This window comes from Schistocerca gregaria, chromosome 3, assembly GCF_023897955.1.
Source record: "Schistocerca gregaria isolate iqSchGreg1 chromosome 3, iqSchGreg1.2, whole genome shotgun sequence".
Lineage (NCBI taxonomy): Eukaryota > Metazoa > Arthropoda > Insecta > Orthoptera > Acrididae > Schistocerca > Schistocerca gregaria.
In genome coordinates this window covers 755,209,575-755,228,060 of record NC_064922.1, presented here as the reverse complement: position 1 = coordinate 755,228,060, position 18,486 = coordinate 755,209,575, and the positions used below count along the sequence as shown (strand labels likewise).

The 18,486-nt window shown below is 39.4% G+C and overlaps 1 protein-coding gene across 1 annotated transcript in view; it reads right to left on the bottom strand.

Annotated features, from left to right (window-relative positions):
- Positions 1-554: 554 nt before the first annotated feature.
- LOC126354054 (heparanase-like) overlaps positions 555-18,486 on the bottom strand; it is a 300,990-nt gene continuing 283,058 nt past the window's right edge. Inside the window, exon 8 of the mRNA XM_050003411.1 lies at positions 555-1,307. Coding sequence (XP_049859368.1) covers positions 1,142-1,307 — 166 coding nt within the window. The 3' untranslated portion in view covers positions 555-1,141. The remainder of the gene's footprint in view (positions 1,308-18,486) is intronic.

The following is an 18,486-nucleotide window of genomic DNA, read 5'->3' as shown; positions in this document are numbered from 1 at the left end:
TGATAGTTCCTCAGGTGTTGAAGGGTACATCAATAAAGCATTTGCACAAATTTTTGATGTCACTGTAAACTCTAGCTGCCTGGCTATTTGCCATGATATATATTTATCAATTGCTATGCAACACTTGAGAAATAATTATTGAAAGCACTAGCCCTTGTCTGGGGTAAGTTACTTTACTGCTAGTATTAATCAGCTCTATATTACTGTGATTAACTGACCTTACACCTGTTTCTCTTCTTATAACTTCCCAGGTTGCGTCAGTTTTATTATTTAGCTTCTGTTAGTGTTTGCTTATACCTTTTGAAGTAGGTAATAAAATCAAGACTTTTTTTTTTTTTTTTTTTTTTTAAAAAAAAGGATTTCATCTTGCTTTGAAACAACTAGCTGGCGTGAATTGTGTTAATAGAGTAATTTTACTCTCCTCACTTTCTCATAGAAGTATCACTAGTACATAATTTATCAAGGAAATTATCTGCTTAAGTTCCATACAACAAGTCATTCCATATTCACAAATCTCCAGAAAAATTTGTTTATATAGTCCGGAACAAAAAAAAAATTGTTAAATAGTTTACTCTGTTTGCAGTTACATGACTACACATTCAAATGCAGCAAGGCTACAAAGACACATAATTACTGTTTTACAGTAAATATATTGATAATACAGCAACTCACTAGGTGAATCAAATGTTTTTCATCATTTTAGATTATACATTGTATAATAACATTGTACAGACATATGCTATACACTAATGTACATATGGTACAAGGCTGATTAATTGCACTAATAAAGTTAACTACTGGAACAGTTGTATTTTTTGGACTATAACTCCACTTGCTGTAAGTATGAAAATAATATAAGGCAGACTGATTTTAATTGAGATTACAGCTTTGAAACATCTGTTGGATACAGAAAGTGAAGAGCTATGTCCAGGAAGGCACTTTAGCAGTCTTCAGATATGAAATATTTTTATATTGTACATATGTTTAAAAACTATTTTCCTAGAATCCTTTGCTGCATTAATATAACCATACTGCAAGTAATACATTTCATTGGAACTTTTATATGCAAGTAAATACAGTACTTAAGTGATTTCAATACACATGCTGACATTCAAAAAATTTAAGGCTCAAAATTTGAAAGTTACAGAATATAGCATTCTTGAACTTTGTAGACAGCAGTAACCCAGAAACCAAGAGAAAAGCCTGGGATCAGTATTGCCTCATCCAGACTTACATTGAGTGGAATAACTGGTGGCAGGGTTCTGTCTTTATTGAAATGAAGTGGCTTTCCATTAAGCAAAACTGACCTGGAAAAGAAAATTGTAAACTGTTCATAATAATTGCAGGTCATAGAAGAAAAGTATTATATCACAGAATTATAAACAAATAACTTAGCAGCAGTGTTTAGAGATAAATTAAAAGGAAGAAAGCTGGGAAGAGATTTATAAAGCAGACAATGTCATTCTTTAAACATATGCTCACAATACAGTGACTCTTGTTTTCCTATGGAACAACAAGGGCAAAATAAAATAAATGCTGCGACCTGAGATGGATAGCTCCTGAGATTAAAGCATTCTGTGTTAAGTAGGCAGCGCTCTGTCTAACTCAGAGGACAAACTGCAGTCAAGAGCAATGTAAAATCCTCAAGTCTGTTATTAAAAAAGCTAAACACTGGCATTATTGGCAATAAATAATCCATACCAGAGCATAAAGCAAAAAAAAATTGTAACAGTGTTAAACAAGAACCTATTAAAACAGAAATGTAAATATTATTGTTCTGGAAAAAAAAGAGCTGTGGTAGAAATGATGACACAATGAAATTCTTAGCCATCAAATTCAACGATTACATCATCACAGTAGCGGCAAATGATGTACCCATTAATAAACAACTAAATGCAGATGGATTAGATTTACTCTTAAGATAATACTGGATGAGGCATAAAAGATGGATGTTAAAAGAAGAAGAAGAAAAAAGAAAGTGTAATAACTTGCGCTTCAAAAAAATTTTATTTACCAAATAATACTCAAAGGATGTTGCTGTTTTACAAAATTAATGCTTGAAAACAACATCTCCCAGGTGACAGCCGTTTTCAGTGATGCACTTCTCAAGCTGCTCTCGGAAGTTAGCTTCCACTCTCTCCAACACTGCTCTGTCAATTTGAATGCCTTGCAGATGAATTATTTCCTTCAGTTCTTCAAGTGTACGTGGTTTATGCTCATATACACATGAACTGAGATAAATCCACAAATAGTAACTGCAAATGGACATATCTGGGGAATGAGGAGGGCAACTAATGTCACCAAACTGGGAAATGGCGCAACCACGAAAACAGTCCAAACAGCTTCTATTGACATTCCTGCAGTGTGAGCTGTAGCCCAATCATACTGAAACCAAACTTACCAGACAGGAATAATTTTTGTTCTTAGTTCAGGTAGGAAGAATTCAGTGATCATTTGTCTATAAGTTCTGAGGACACAGTTACAGTGTTCACATTATTGTCTTGGAAAAAATGTGGACCAATAACATCTGTACCGGTTACAGCACACCAGTCACCTTGGGACTACGTAATGGTCTCTCATGCATTAGTTTTGGATTTTCAATGGCCCAGCAATGCTGTTCAAATGAAAATGAGCTTCATCAGCCATAAACAAAATAATATTGTCATTTTGCTCAAGTACGGCCTCCATTTCCCAAGCAAAATTTAGCCGCTTTACCTAATTACTAGGGTTCAATTGTTGTACCATGGCCATTTTGCAAGGATGAAATACTAGATCAATATGCAAAATACACCAAAATGAATGATTACTGAGGCGCAGATCAGCAGAATGTCTCCTAGCAGATCGGCTAGGACTACAGAGTATGGCTAGCCGAACTCTTTTCACATTTTCTGCAGTGCGTACAGAGCAAGGAGCCCCTGGCTATTTTCTCTTCATCACTGCTGCTCGTAAACAAAATGATTCATCCCAACGTAAAATGGTGTTTCAAGTGGGGATATTATCATGTCTTACAGGATTGAAATGTTGGTGAAACTCATGCTACACTGCAGAGACTCATTATTACACACAAAACTATTGTAAGAAAACACATGATGTTGCACAGTCCATGACCTCATCTAAACAAAATGGCAGGAGCTACCAAACATGTGACCACACCTATTCCCCCACTCCTACTACCTGAGCCTGAATACTACCTGTTCTAAAAACATCCAACCTTTCTGCCTCACCCTGCATTTATTTCCTCATCCAGGGATCAACCGATAATGGCATAGGGTTTTCCATCATAATGCAATGAAATCAAATAACTCTAATATATCAACATATAGAATATAGTACTGTTTTCACAAGGATAGGACATGCAATGTATTTTCCAGTAATGTATTTGTTGCTAAACTTGTATGTGATAGTACATAGGTTACATAAAAATAATGTGCAAGAAGCTTCTTTGAAGAAACAGATGCTAAATGTAAAAATGTAAAAGAATATTAACTATGTAAATTATGATTGAAATATCAGTTAATTGTTAATTTTAATCTGTGGATCAGAACTCAGTTTGTTATATTACAATAAACTCTTTTTGTACTTACATATAATTAAACTCAATGAATTCACCAAACTGTAATGATAATTTCTGAATTTACCAAACTGTAATGATAATTTCTGAATAATCTTTAAATATTAGTGGTAGGATGATCTCAATAAGAATTCTGAAGCTGAATGTATATTAATTCCACAAGATTATTTATTAAATGATCTTGAGACAATACAATATAGCAACAGTATGCCTGTTATGCATACAATGATTGGGGTAGTACCAGTCCAAATAAAAGACAATAGTAGACTGAATAACAGCAGACAATTCAATTCCTTTAATAATTTAAGCTAAAGTGAGAAAGTGGAGACAATATGTAGGACTCCTGTAAAAGAATATGCATTTTCTTAAAAAATATTCAAATGATTGGGGTAGTACCAGTCCAAAATAGTAGACTGAGTAACAGCAGATAATTCAATTCCTTTAATAATTTAAGCTAAGTGAGAAATTGGAGACAATACGTAGGGCTCCTGTAAAAGAATAAACATTTTTTAAAAAAATATTCAAATGCTAAATAGTTAGTCATTATGGGTGACTTCAGTGTCCTAAAAGACAACACCAGTAGAAAAACATTTATTACAAAATGTTAACTTCTGTAAATGATTTTGTACCCAAGTGGCAGATAGCTGTGTAAGCCTTTTTGACATCTTTTTAGTTAAATGTAGGAGTATTAATAATATTATGAAAAGGAAAGTTATTACTCACGAAATAGTGGACATGCTGAATCCAACTCTCACATACATGACTGCAGTCTCTGGTTGCTGAGGCCATACTCAGTGAGTCAAATAACCACTGGACTTTCTGATCAGGATGGGCAATTGCTTACTCTTAGTGGCGCCAGTTTAAATGATAAACCTAAACCAGTTTTTAGGTCTTTTAGAACAACTGTGACATGTAAGTAAAAACTGGTCAAGCCCCAAAAAATGTATCACGAACAGTTGTGGCATGGTCACATGGCGCACTGTCATCCATAAAAATTCAATCGTCATTTCGGAACATGATGTCCATGAATGGCTGTAGATGGTCTCCAAGTAATCAAACATCCAGAGGATCCAGTCCATTCCATGTAATCATGGTCCACATTATTATTGAGCCACCACCAGCTTGCACAGTGCCTTGTTGACAACTTGGGTCCATGGCTTTGTGGGGCCTGCACCACACTTGAACCTTACTGTCAGCTCTTATTAACTGAAATTGCGACTCAACTGATCAGGTCATGGTTTTCCACATTCAACTGATATGGTCACGAGCCCAAGAGAGGTGCTGTAGGCAATGTGTTTTTCACAAAGGCACTCATATTGATTGTCAGCTGCCATAGCCCATTAACACCAAATTTTGCCACACTGTTCTAATGGATACATTCGATGTACATCCCACATTGATATCTGCAGTTATTTCATGTAGTGCTGCTTGTCTGTTAGCAATGACAACTCTACCCAAACGCTTCTGCTATCAGTCATTGAGTGAAGGACTTGAGCCATTGAGTTGTCCATGGTGAAAGTTAATGTCTGAAATGTGGTATTCTCTACACACTCTTGATGTTGTGGATTGTGGAATACCAAATTCCCTAATGATTTAAGAAATGGAATGTCCTACACATCTATCTCCAACTAACATCTCACATTCAAAGTCTTAATTCCCATTGTGTGCCCATAACCACGTCAAACCTTTTCATGTGAATCACCTGAGCGCAAATGACAGCTCTGCCAATGCACTATCCTTTTATACCTTGTGTACATGATACAACCACCATATGAATATGTGCATATCACTAACCCCTGACTTTTGTCACCTCAGTATATATTCTATTACAAGTGCTAAAACAACAGAAAACAGTGTTAAGCTATCACAAGATGGCACTCATGTGTGACACCAACACTTATGTTCAAAGACTGAATCCTACACCAACTTTCTGTTCTTTTTTAGTGGCTTGGCATGCATTTGTGTGAACCATTGATAACTGAAGTAGCTCTATGGTTTGTTTTCAACAGTACGGCACTGCTTAAGTAATTGTTATGAATAAATAATACAAAGTATGGCAAAATGGAAAAGGAAACAGCACCAAGACTGAGGAAGATAGGAGAAGGCAATGATCAAAGTGAAAGGAAGAAGCTACAGAAGGAAATGAATGTACTCAAAAGGATGATATTGTCATTCCCGCTGAAGAGGTTCCCTAGCACCAGGTAGGCCTTGACTGTCTTTTTAACATTTGTTAAGTGTTACTGAATCAATATAAGTAATGTTCAAGTTTATTACTGAATTTAGCTAGTGAAAAGAATTTTGTACTGACAAAAGTCATAATTCTGATTATGTGTTATGATTAACTACTTGCATGGAATCACTTACTTATCTACAAAAACCGAGGTATGTTGAAGTAGTAATATTAGTAAATATACTTTTTGCTGGTTTCAGGTTGCCTGTAAATATAAATTGAAATGTAAACAGTTTTCACATGGCCAGAAACTTAAGTTGTGTAATGATTCTTACTCGCTACAAAATACAGTGAAGCAAAATTTCTATGCAGTGTCTCGCATAAATGTTTGCAAAGTGAAGAGGTGATGATCAAAAACAAATAATGATACTAATGAAACTGCTGATCTGTCTTCTGACAAAGGTGCTGAACAGCCGGTAATACCAAAGATAAATGAAGTAAATGTGTGCTGCACATAGCCTGATGGGGTAGGAGATGTGATACAAGTAGGTAAAGGAACATTTTCGAGGTTCACGGTTTGACAAAATGAAGAGTTCAGACATTTACACAGTTGAAGAAGAGTGATGAGATTCTCTATGAAGAAAGGTGAGGAAATAAGACAAAACACAAGCAGCATACAGAATAACATGAAAAGCTGGTCGCTGATCATATTAGCATCACACCAAGGCAAGAAAGCCACTATTACATGGAAAAATCAGCTGATAAAGAATACTTAAAGTGAAGATCTGACTGTTTTTCATGTATTTGAGGACTTTCAATTTCAACATGAAGACACTAAAATCACATACGAGTTACACACTAAAGTCTTTATTGAATCATGATCACAATAATAAGAACAATAAACTCCAACTAGAGTTGCCTCACTAAAAAGCAAAGAAGCTGATGAGTTCATGAAAGCTGACACAACCAAGAGTCAAGGGCCTGTTTCTGGAGTTTGTACACCTAGATTTACAGAAAGTGCTTTCTCTTCCTTCATTGAGGCACAGTGAATGCACTATGTAAGGTAGCTCTCAAATACAGTTTTTGCATTCTTCCATGTGTACAACCTTCTTCCATGATTGCTGAGCCAAAGCTATGATTAAGTGTTAGCTACAATTAAGTTATGCTCTGTGCAAAATTCTACCAGTTGGCTACCTCTTTCATTCCCTACCCCCATTCCATATTCACCTACTACGTTTCCTTCTCTTCCTTTTCCTACCATTGAATTCCAGTCGCCCATGACTGTTAAATTTTCGTTGCCCTTCACTACAGAAGCTACATACAACAAGTGTAGGCATGTCACAAACAACTTGATATATACCAGCATAGGAAACGTAATACTTAAAAACTTTACACTAGCAAACAGTCACTCAGTAAAGTGGTGTAACATATCTACATAAAATGTGTCGGCAATGGTCTGTACATACATTTACAAAAGCTGAGGCCCTTAAAATCAAGGGCTTGTTACATCAGTAAAATCAATCATGTAAAATGCCAGGCCATGTTAAGAGCTAAAAGCTGACTGAGGGAGAGTGGGGAGTGTATGTACTGGGAAAACAAATCCTGAGGTTCATGCGCCAGTAAAAGTGTACGCCAGGCAGCATAAACAGCCAATAAGCATAAGCTTATTAAATATCTCCAACAGAATTACAGAAGTACACCATGTGAATAAATGGGTACAGAATAAAATGTTGAAAAGGCAAATACAAAATAAAATACACTAGCATACATTAAGATCTTTACAGCATCCTAAGTACAATATCGTATGAAAATAATGATGCCTATGCATAAGTACATTATTACAAGCATAATGATAGCAAACAGATTAATATAACCTCCAATATATCATTGTATGAAAAGGAATGATAGTAATAATGCCTGTGCATAAGGGAGCTATTAAACATAATGATAGTAAAGAGCAAAAACTCATAGGTCTCTGCATAGTGACAAATGTAAAAAGAATAGGTGGCACCAATATCTTAGTACAACATAAATTGAGAAACTAAAGCGTACGCACAAAAATGGTATAATACAGTTTTGACGAAGTGAACCAAAGGTTACTGGCAGTCATATGAAGATTTTTTTTGCAGACAGTATGGGTTTGCTGGTCATTTAGTGAATTTCCATCTCTGTGCTCTAGGTGTTTATACCGGGCGATCAAAAAGTCAGTATAAATTTGAAAACTGAATAAATCATGGAATAATGTGTACAGGGTGTTACAAAAAGGTATGGCCAAACTTTCAGGAAACATTCCTCACACACAAATAAAGAAAAGATGTTATGTGGACATGCGTCCAGAAACACTTAATTTCTATGTTAGAGCTCATTTTAGTTTCGGCAGTATGTACTGTACTTCCTCGATTCACCACCAGTTGGCCAAATTGAAGGAAGGTAATGTTGACTTCGGTGCTTGTGTTGACATGCGACTCATTGCTCTACAGTACTAGCATCGAGCACATCAGTACGTAGCATCAACAGGTTAGTGTTCATCACGAACGTGGTTTTGCAGTCAGTGGAATGTTTACAGATGCGGAGTTGGCAGATGCTCATTTGATGTATGGATTAGCATGGGGCAATAGCCATGGCATGGTACGTTTGTATTGAGACAGATTTCCAGAACGAGGGTGTCCCAACAGGAAGACGTTTGAAGCAATTGATTGGCATCTTAGGGAGCACGGAACATTCCAGCGTATGACTCACAACTGGGGAAGACCTAGAACGGTGAGGACAGCTGCAATGGATGAGGCAATTCTTTGTGCAGTTGACAATAACCCTACTGTCAGTGTCAGAGAAGTTGCTGCTTGCGTAGACACGTCACTGTATGGAGAGTGCTACGGGAGAACCAGTTGTTTCCGTACCATGTACAGTGTGTGCAGGCACTATCAGCAGCTGATTGGCACCACGGGTACACTTCTGCAAATGGTTCATCCAACAATGTGTCAATCCTCATTTCAGTGCAAATGTTCTCTTTACAAATGAGGTTTCACTCCAACGTGATCAAATTATAAATTTTCACAATCAACATGTGTGGGCTGACGAGAATCCGCATGCAATTCTGCAGTCGCGTCATCAACACAGATTTTCTGTGAACGTTTGGGCAGGCATTGTTGGTGATGTCTTGATTGGGCCCCATGTTCTTCCACCTAAGCTCAATGGAGCACGTTGTCATGATTTTATACGGATACTCTACCTGTGCTGCTAGAACATGTGCTGCTAGAACATGTGCCTTTACAAGTACGACACAACATGTGGTTCATGATCGATGGAGCTCCTGCACATTTCAGTCGAAGTGTTCATACGCTTCTCAACAACAGATTCAGTGACTGATGGATTGGCAGAGGCAGACGAATTCCATGACCTTCACGCTCTCCTGACCTCAACCCTCTTGACATTCATTTCTGGGGGCATTTGAAACTCCTTGTCTACGCAATCCCGGTACCAAATGTAGAGACCCTTCGTGCTTGTATTGTGGACGGCTGTGATACAATACGCGATTCTCCAGGGCTGCATCAGTGCATCAGGGATTCCATGCAACAAAGGGTGGATGAATGTATCCTCGCTAACGGAGGACATTTTGAACATTTCCTGTAACAAAGTGTTTGAAGTCATGCTGGTACGTTCTGTTGCTGTGTGTTTCCATTCCATGATTAATGTGATTTGAAGAGAAGTAATAAAATGAGCTGTAACATGGAAAGTAAGCGTTTCCGGACACATGTCCACATAACATATTTTCTTTCTTTGTGTGTGAGGAATGTTTCCTGAAAATTTGGCTGTACCTTTTTGTAACACCCTGTATAGAGAGGTACAAATTGACACACATGCCTGGAATGACATGGGGTTTTAAAAGAACCAAAAAATACAAAAGTTCAAAAAATGTTCCACAGATGGTGCTTCATCTGATCAGAATAGCAATAATTAGCATAACAAAGTTAGACAAAGCAAAGATGATGTTCTTTACAGGAAATGCTCAATATGTCCACCATCATTCCTCAACAATAGCTGTAGTCGAGGAATAATGTTGTGAACAACACTGTAAAGCAGCATTTCCGGGGTTATGGTGAGGCATTGGCGTCGGATGTTGTCTTTCAGAATACCTAGAGATTTTGTTCGATCATGATACACTTGCGACTTCAGGTAACCCCAAAGTCAATAATCGCACAAACTGAGGTCTGGGTACCTGGGAGGCCAAGCATGACTAAACTGGCGGCTGAGCACACGATCATCACCAAACGACGCGCGAAAGAGATCTTTCACATGTCTAGCAATATGGGGTGGAGTGCCATCCTGCATTTTGGTTCTAATAAAACCCCATGTCATTCCAAGCATGTGTGTCAATTTTTACCTCTCTATCTTCATTATTCCATGGTTTATTAAGTTTTCAAATTTATACTGACTTTTTGATCACCCGGTATATCTCTAATCCTTTACGAAGGTCCATCCTATGCCCTTTGACTTCTCTGGGAAGAATAGCTCTGTGTTCCAAATTTTTCGGAGTTGGTTGACAATCAGTAGATGCTCACCAAATGCGGAGTTACGTGTGTCTGCTCCTTACTTTCCTAACTGATGTTTTTATATCTTGCACTCACAGCTCTGTTTGAAGAATGTAATAACACGGGCAGTTGTTGTAGATTAACTTATAGATACCTGAATTGGAAAACAAGTAGCCAGCATTTTCCACTGTATGCAAAAGTCATCTCTGCAAACTACTGTCTGTCGAGAAAGACATATTACAATTATATTTGCTCACTAGAAGACATTTAACACTATAAGAAACATTTCCTAAGAAGGGAATGCATATGAATTTCTTATTGTGGGAGGAAAGGTCATTGCACAATGTTGAACATTTTCGAGAGATTTATCTCTGAAGATGTAATCTACCATACCCTGATTGCATTTGTTGTTGACTGTGATTGATTTAATGACATTTAACTCATTTAGTTGATTGGCAGCTGTCTAACATCAACGTGGTACATGTTGAGTTCTACATGCTGCTGAACACTCAGAAATGATGCAACTTGTGTGTATGGCACATATGCCTCAATGATATATGCAATCGCAGTGTGCTCCAGCAGTTGCCGGCTGTATCTGGCTTGCAAATCACACTGTTTATCAAATGGATAGGCATAAAATTCCTACATTAGCTCTACTAACATGCATATTTGCTTCCTTGTTCGTATGTTAGTTAGGTTGTTCTGTCTTTAGTATAACATGTCCAGTCAATAAGGACATCGGATTATAGAAGCTCCATAACAAATAATACAATTCTTACTTTATCACTATTGTTATTCAGTAGCAGAATCTTTTAAACATGTGAAATTAGAAACTTAAAACAAGAAAGTGCACAATATCTTATTGCAATTACTGCAAACTGTCTTTTAGATTATGCCAACCAAACAAACTCACTACTCAGAAAGATCACACTTGACCATGACTGTTAAGTGACTATACTTTGTATCTTGCAGATCACTGAAAGCTTTAATTGTATATAAGTAACTAACTGACATGTAATTATAACAAATTGTGCCACGAACTTTGCATTTTTTACAGCTCCTCACTGTGCTGTTGCCATGAAATGATAAACTTCCATACTATGCAAGTTGAAATAATTCTTTAACCATCTATATGATGTTTCCTGTCATTTTATTACAACAAATCACACAATTACCAATGGGTTTTCAGGGCATCTTCAATTTTCTAATGGTTATAACTGGCATACATACAAGGTGTACAACTTTGCTTCTGCCATTTTCTCCCCAACATTTGAGGCTTTAATGAAACAAATTGGTTACACATGTATTACTCAAAATATTTTCCAACACTGGCCACTACTTTCTCCCATATTTTGGGCTGAGTATGAATCCCGCATCGGAAAAATTGTTCACCTTTTGAAGCGATCCACAAATCAATCCAATTTGTGACTTCTTCATGAGATTGGAAGTGTTGGTCAGCCAGGCCATGTGTCTTTGATCTAAACAGGTGATAATCAGAGGGAGCAATGTCTGGAGAATACGGTGGGTAGGCGTAGGACTTCCCATTTTAAAGTTTCCAGGTACGTTTTGATCTCTTTTGCAACGTGGGGTCGAGAATTGTCATGCTGCAAAATCACTTTATCGTGCCTCTCGTGGTATTGCGGCCATTTGTCTTTTAATGCTCTGCTCAAACATATTAATTGTGTTCAACAACGAGCAACTGTGATCGTTTCACTTGGTTTTAACACCTCATAGTACACAATGCCAAGCTGGTCCCACCAAATGCAGAGTATGATCTTGAAGCAGTGAATATTCGGTTTGGCCGTCGACATGGAAGAATTGCCAGGATATCCCCATGATTTTTTACATTTAGGGTTATCATAATGAACCCATTTTTTGTCTCCGGTCACAATGTGATGCAGAAATCCCTTCCATTTTTGCCTCCGAAGAAATTGTTCACAAACACATAAATACTGTTCAATGTCTCTTGGTTTCAGCTCACACAGGACCCAAGTTCCTTCTTTCTGAATCATGCCCATAGTCTTGAGACATTTTTAAATGGCTTGCTGTGTCACTCCCACTAATTGTACCAATTCTTCTTGAGTTTGACACGAGTTCTCTTTCAACAATGTCCTCAAATCTGCATCTTCGAAAACATTCTCTCTTCCACCACTATGCCAGTCTATGATGTTAAAATCATCCTTCTTGAAGCACTGAAACCATTCACGACATGTTCTTTCACTGATAGTGTCCTTACCATATGTACTTGAGAGCATTTGACGAGCCTCTGCTGCTTTTTTCTTCATATTGAAACAAAACAGTAGCACCTCTCACTAATGACGAGAATTAGGCTCGTAAACTGACAGTTTCAATCAAGAACAACTTTATGATGCAGACAGAAATCGACTAATGTTTGAATGAGGTTATGTTGACCGAAGTCCAAGCTAACTGCCTGACATCTGCAATCTGTTTCTTTCGACCACTACTAAATGTTGTCGCCACCTATCGGCAAATGGTGGAAGCACGTTGTACGTATTGGCTTCTGCTGCTGCTATTGCTATTGCATGCATATGTCCTTGAAGCTCTTGCTAAATTAAGTGGTTAATACTGAAATAAGAGCTAATTTAGTTAATATTACATTTTCGACTAGTGCATTTACTTCTTCTCTAGGCTTTCTATTGAAGGTTTTGCTTTTCTGAGTGTATTTAGATCAAAAAGAAAAAAAATCATCAAGGCTACTAGTCATTAGTTTTGTTTAAATTTTAGGCGTAAATTTTTTGTGAGTGTAGACCTTTATTTTTGGCTAGACTTAGCAATTCAAAGTTAAACCAATTCATGTCCGACATACAGAGTTTAGATAGTTAACTAAAAGTTTGGAAAGTAAGTTTAACAGTAGCGTTTAGTTATGTATTAGTACAGGTCATGAAACTTCAGTGTTCTTGTGCCAAGTCATTCTATACTTTTGTGTTTTTTTTTCCATCAAACCATGTGTGACAAATGTGGTGCAGAATCCAGAAAATGAACCTACACAGGGAAACCTGAGACCTCAGCATAGGAGGAGGAGAAGAAACAAAAATCCAAGGAATAACCTCATCAGAACAGCCACACCAGCATCAGTACACCAACACAAGGGAACACAACCCGGACAGACAGACCAGTACACCCACGACACACCCACTCACTACAAAAGCAACACAGGTGCCAGTAACAGCCACACAAACAAGCAACACCCAAGCCAGCCCATCCCCAGCACCAAGACACTTACCAGCAGCCGCCAACATAGCACCAAACCCACAGGCCGACACTAACAGTACCCTCACCAACTTTGGGAGAATATTGGAAACACTGTTTCCCCAAAACCTGATCGTCGGCTACCTTATAAGAGCAAGCCTGATCATCAGCACACTCATTTCACAGCTTATGTCAGCCCAACCGAGCCAGCATATGGCTCACATATTAAATGCTATAACAATGCTCTGTACTAACTGCAGTGGATAATACACCACCACCATTCCCTCACATTAACAACAAAATACTATCACAGATCCTGTACTGGAACGCAGACGGGATCGAAAACAAAAGAGCCGAACTGGTGGTGCTAATGGAGAGGAGGGGTATCCCCATTGCTCTCATATGCGAAACTAAACTTAAACCACACAACAACCTAAACTTCACTGGCCATTGCATCTATCATAACAACCGAATGGATGGCAGTGGTGGAACAGCCATCTTTGTACACAGAAACATAGAGCATGCCAACATCGAGCTCCCTGTACTGGAAAAAATAGAGGCTATGGCCATCAGGGTCAAGTTCAACGGAGCTTACACAGTGCTGATATCAGTCTACAACATACCGAGGAACATCAGCACACGAGATATCAGCTCAATACTCAACGTAGCACCGCGAGTGATTGCCGCTGATGATCTAAATGCCAAACACTCTGACTGGAATTCATGTGTACAAAACACCAATGGCAAAAAACTATACGAACATGCACTAGATAGAAACTACAACACACTTGCACCAGTGGAACCGACTTATATTCCTTACAAAAGGAAACGTAGGCCACATGTGTTAGACATGGCCCTCAACAAGGGCATAACAGTAACTCTCAACCTTGAGGTTGTAAACGATCTGAACCATACGCCTGCAATACTGCACACGGAAGAAACACTGCAGACCAACAAAACATGCAGTATATTGAAGTACAAACACGTGAAGTGGACTCTGTTCGTCGTATTCCTGAAACTCACGAGATTACACAAACAGAACAAATCAATGCAGCTGGTGCAGCTCTCATCACTGCTATCCAAGACGCAATGGCTGACACCATACCAATTCGACCACCACAACATCACTCAGCAGTGCCGCCTCAGGAGATTCTGTACACTATCTCATTGAGAAACTGTCTCAGGAGATATTGGCTGAGGACCCAGCACCCACTGTATAAACTGCAAGTTAACAGGCTCCAGGGAGTCATATGGGAAAAAAATGCATACATTTAAGAACACACAGTGGGATCAAAAACTCGCTCAGATGGATACCACACACGCTGCAGTGTGGCAGCTAGCCCGACACTTCACCAGGGATAAACACTATACCCCAACACTACAGGGTCCGGATGGCCCATGGCCCCGCCTATTCCATGGAGGAGAAGGTAGAGCTCATGGCCACTACACTAGCAGCGTCTTTCACATCAAACCTGGTTCCTTCCGACACAGCATTCACACTTGAAACTGACCAAGTGATTACACAGCTTGTAGCCTAGCCAGCGTGCACCAAAATCAGACGCATGACAACAAATGAAATCACATGGGCTATTTTGCATTCCACCCCTAGGAAAGCCCCTGGCCACGATGGCCATCAGAACTGCATTCTCCAGGAGTTCACAGACAAAGCCATAGAATATCTCACCTACATTATGAATGCCATCCTCAAACACCAACACTTCCCTGCCTTTTGGAAGGTGGCCGAAGTCCTGATGTTCAGGAAGTCACGGAAAGAGCACTCCTTCCCACAAAATTACCGACCCATCAGCCTGCTGAGCAAGCTCAGTGAGGTCTTTGAGAAGGAGATTTTAAAACAATTCACTCAGTTTTGCATTAACAATGACACCCTGTGTCCGGAGAAATTCGGATTCAGGAATCACTACTCAACAACACAACAACTACAGAGAGTCGTAGAGTACATAACACATGGCTACAACATGAACAGAGCAACTGGGTCAGTGTTCCTTGACATCGAGAAAGCTTTCGATCTTCTCTGGCACAGTGGTCTCATGGATGCTGGGTTCCCAGATGGACTCTTATGTCTCGCACACTCATACCTCACCAACAGATGTTTCAACACTGACATTCAGGGCAAACAATCGACACAACATATTATCCAAGCAGGGGTACCCCAAGGTAGCATTGTAGGGCACCTCTTGTTTAATCTCTACATTAATGATATCCCAATGACACAAAACATGACAGTTGCGACCTATGTGGATGACACAGCCATCCTTGCGCAAGATTGGAAACCATTAAACATTAATAACAGACTACAGATAGCACTCAGAACTGTCGAGCCTTGGTTGGAGACGTGGTGTATTAAAGTAAACGTCGACAAGTGCAAGGCAGTTCTGTTTACTCGCAGGCCGAAATTATTGCACAAACACCAAAACTGTAGACCAATACGCTTTGCTGCGAAAGTCAGATACCTCGGTGTCTGGCTAGACCGGAAGCTTACATGGGGGGGACCACGTTACAACACATGACCAACAGGGCAAATGCAAGGTTCAAACAACTCTGTCCTATGCTCAACAGGAATAGTACACTGAATAGGAGGGTGTCTAGGACATTATACATGACACTGATTAGACCACTGACATACGCAGCTCCTGTCTGGGGATACACAGCATCGACACACCTGGACCGCCTCTGGAAAATACAGAACAAGGTATTATGTATCATAAGCAATACTCCCTGATACATGCGCACAGTGGACCTTCACCAAGAATACCGAATGGAGACTCTCCAGGAGGTATTAAAAAAAAACTCGTCACACGACTGTACAAGAAATCAGTCACTCAAACAATCCTCACATCCTACACCTGGGCAACTACGACCACAACCATAGATGGGAACACAAGTGCCCAAAGACACTCCTTAGGGACTAACCATCTATGGTAATTTTGCAACTACGCAAATGACACAATGAGGTGAGCCCCTGCATGTTAGCCACTGACTAGTTTGCTAGCTGAGCCTCTGCCACGAGATCTGGCAATTGCAGGAAAGCCAAACACGATTCACAAACAAACTCCCAACACATAACACACTGTCAGTTCTTTTGAGGACCATCGAACTGACAAACCTATAACGACAGGGCTATGTTACAAGAGCAGCAGCACCAGCACCAGCAGCTGGCCCAGGAGACATTGTCAGTGCCCAGCAGCAGCAGCAGTAGCAGCAGCGCTCACCTCCTCGACAGGACTGAACATTCTATGACAATCTGGCATTGCTTCTATGGTACTGAAGCATAATACCCAACCACTAACATAACCTTACCTTGCATGATCTGTCGCAGGTAGCAAGAAGTCGCTACTGCCCTTACTACCCAATACTACCCAACCTGACACTGTCGCAGAGGTTTCTTTCCCTTGGCACTTGCCTTGGCACTTTTTTCCCTCTGCCCTGAAAACTGCTCTTCTTTCAAGCTTAAGTCTGTCAAGCTTTTTCAACCACTTCTATCACCCAGATGCGCCTGTATTAATGGGTAATCTTACCCAGACGTACGGATAACATTGCAGTTCCTTGTTCCTGCGAGCTACTCGATTCTAAATACTAACAATGCAGAGGTGACAGTACACCTTTTGAGTTGGTCACCATGCTTGTGAGAGTGTGGAGGGGCTCCCTGAAGGAGAGGGTGTTTTGTGAAGACTGTAAGTTATGGTTTCATTAGGGAGAATGTAGCAGCAAGGAAATATGGGTAGAGAATGAGGCTCTCCCACAGTTATGTAGGTTATGCAGAAAGAACAGAAAAACTGCCTAACAGGAGGCAAGAAGTTGTGCACTTAAGGCTGAATTAGAGAACACAAATTTGAAATTATGTAGACTAAAGGAGGAAAATGAGATGGGATGCCGGGAAAGTCTAGGAAGCAAACTTTCGAAATTGAGTTATTAAATCAGGTTGGCTCGCTATCTGAAATAGTGGAGGAAGGGCCTCATTGAGATGTTGTTGAATGTAGTTTGAAGCAGAGTACTAGCGTAATTGGTTGGGATCAAATAAGAATAGGGAAAGAAGAATTCTGCTTCTAGGTAGCAATCATGGAAGGGGTGTAGGCCAGCAGCTTTGGGAGAAATTGGGTGCGGGATACCATGTCACAAGTTTTGTGAAGCCAAGTGCTAGCCTTAGCCAGGTGACAGAAAACTTAGGTCAGTTATGCAGGGGCTTTGAGAAGGAAGATCAGGTAATTATAGAGGGGGAAGTGGGAAACAGCCTGGCTATGAATCCAAGGTGTAGTATTAGGAGTGACATGGATAACATAGGAGCAGAAGCTGGTCACACAAATGTGGGGTTTGTGGGGGGGTTTTTCAGCATCATGTTTGGCCCTGGGAAAACACTGCTGTAAGACATGTTAACACTGAGCTTAAATGCATGCTTCAGGCACTGCCAAAATCTCATGTGAGTGTTATTCCAGTTGATGATATTGGTAGGTGGGGATACACTACATATGGCCTGCACCTAAATAGGAAGGGGAAAGATAAGTTAGCTTCTCTTTTAGCATATACTGTAAGGGAGGGCACAGTCAAACAACGAATGAACCCAGTGGTTAATGGGACCAGGCAGACAATGATCAAGAATAAACAAAATAAAATAAACTTCATGTAGAGCAAAGTTAAGGGCAGTATCAGCTTACTTCATCAGAATATCAGGGAAATAAACAATGAAGTAGATGAGCTGTTAGTGTGTTTACATGATCTCAAAAATAAGAATGAGAGTGATATACTTTGTCTGAACACCATGTAACTATGGGGATGGAAAGGGTCAGTATAAACGGGTATAATTTAGCATCTTACACTTGTAAATCTAGTCTGGATAAAGGAGGAGTTGCTGTTTACACAAAACAAGGGTATAAATACAAAACTATAGAAGCAAGCAAATTTTGAGTCAATTACCTCTTTGAAGTTTGTGCATGTGAACTACAACTAGATAATGTAGTTTTGATATTAGCAACAATGTACAGGTCCCCATT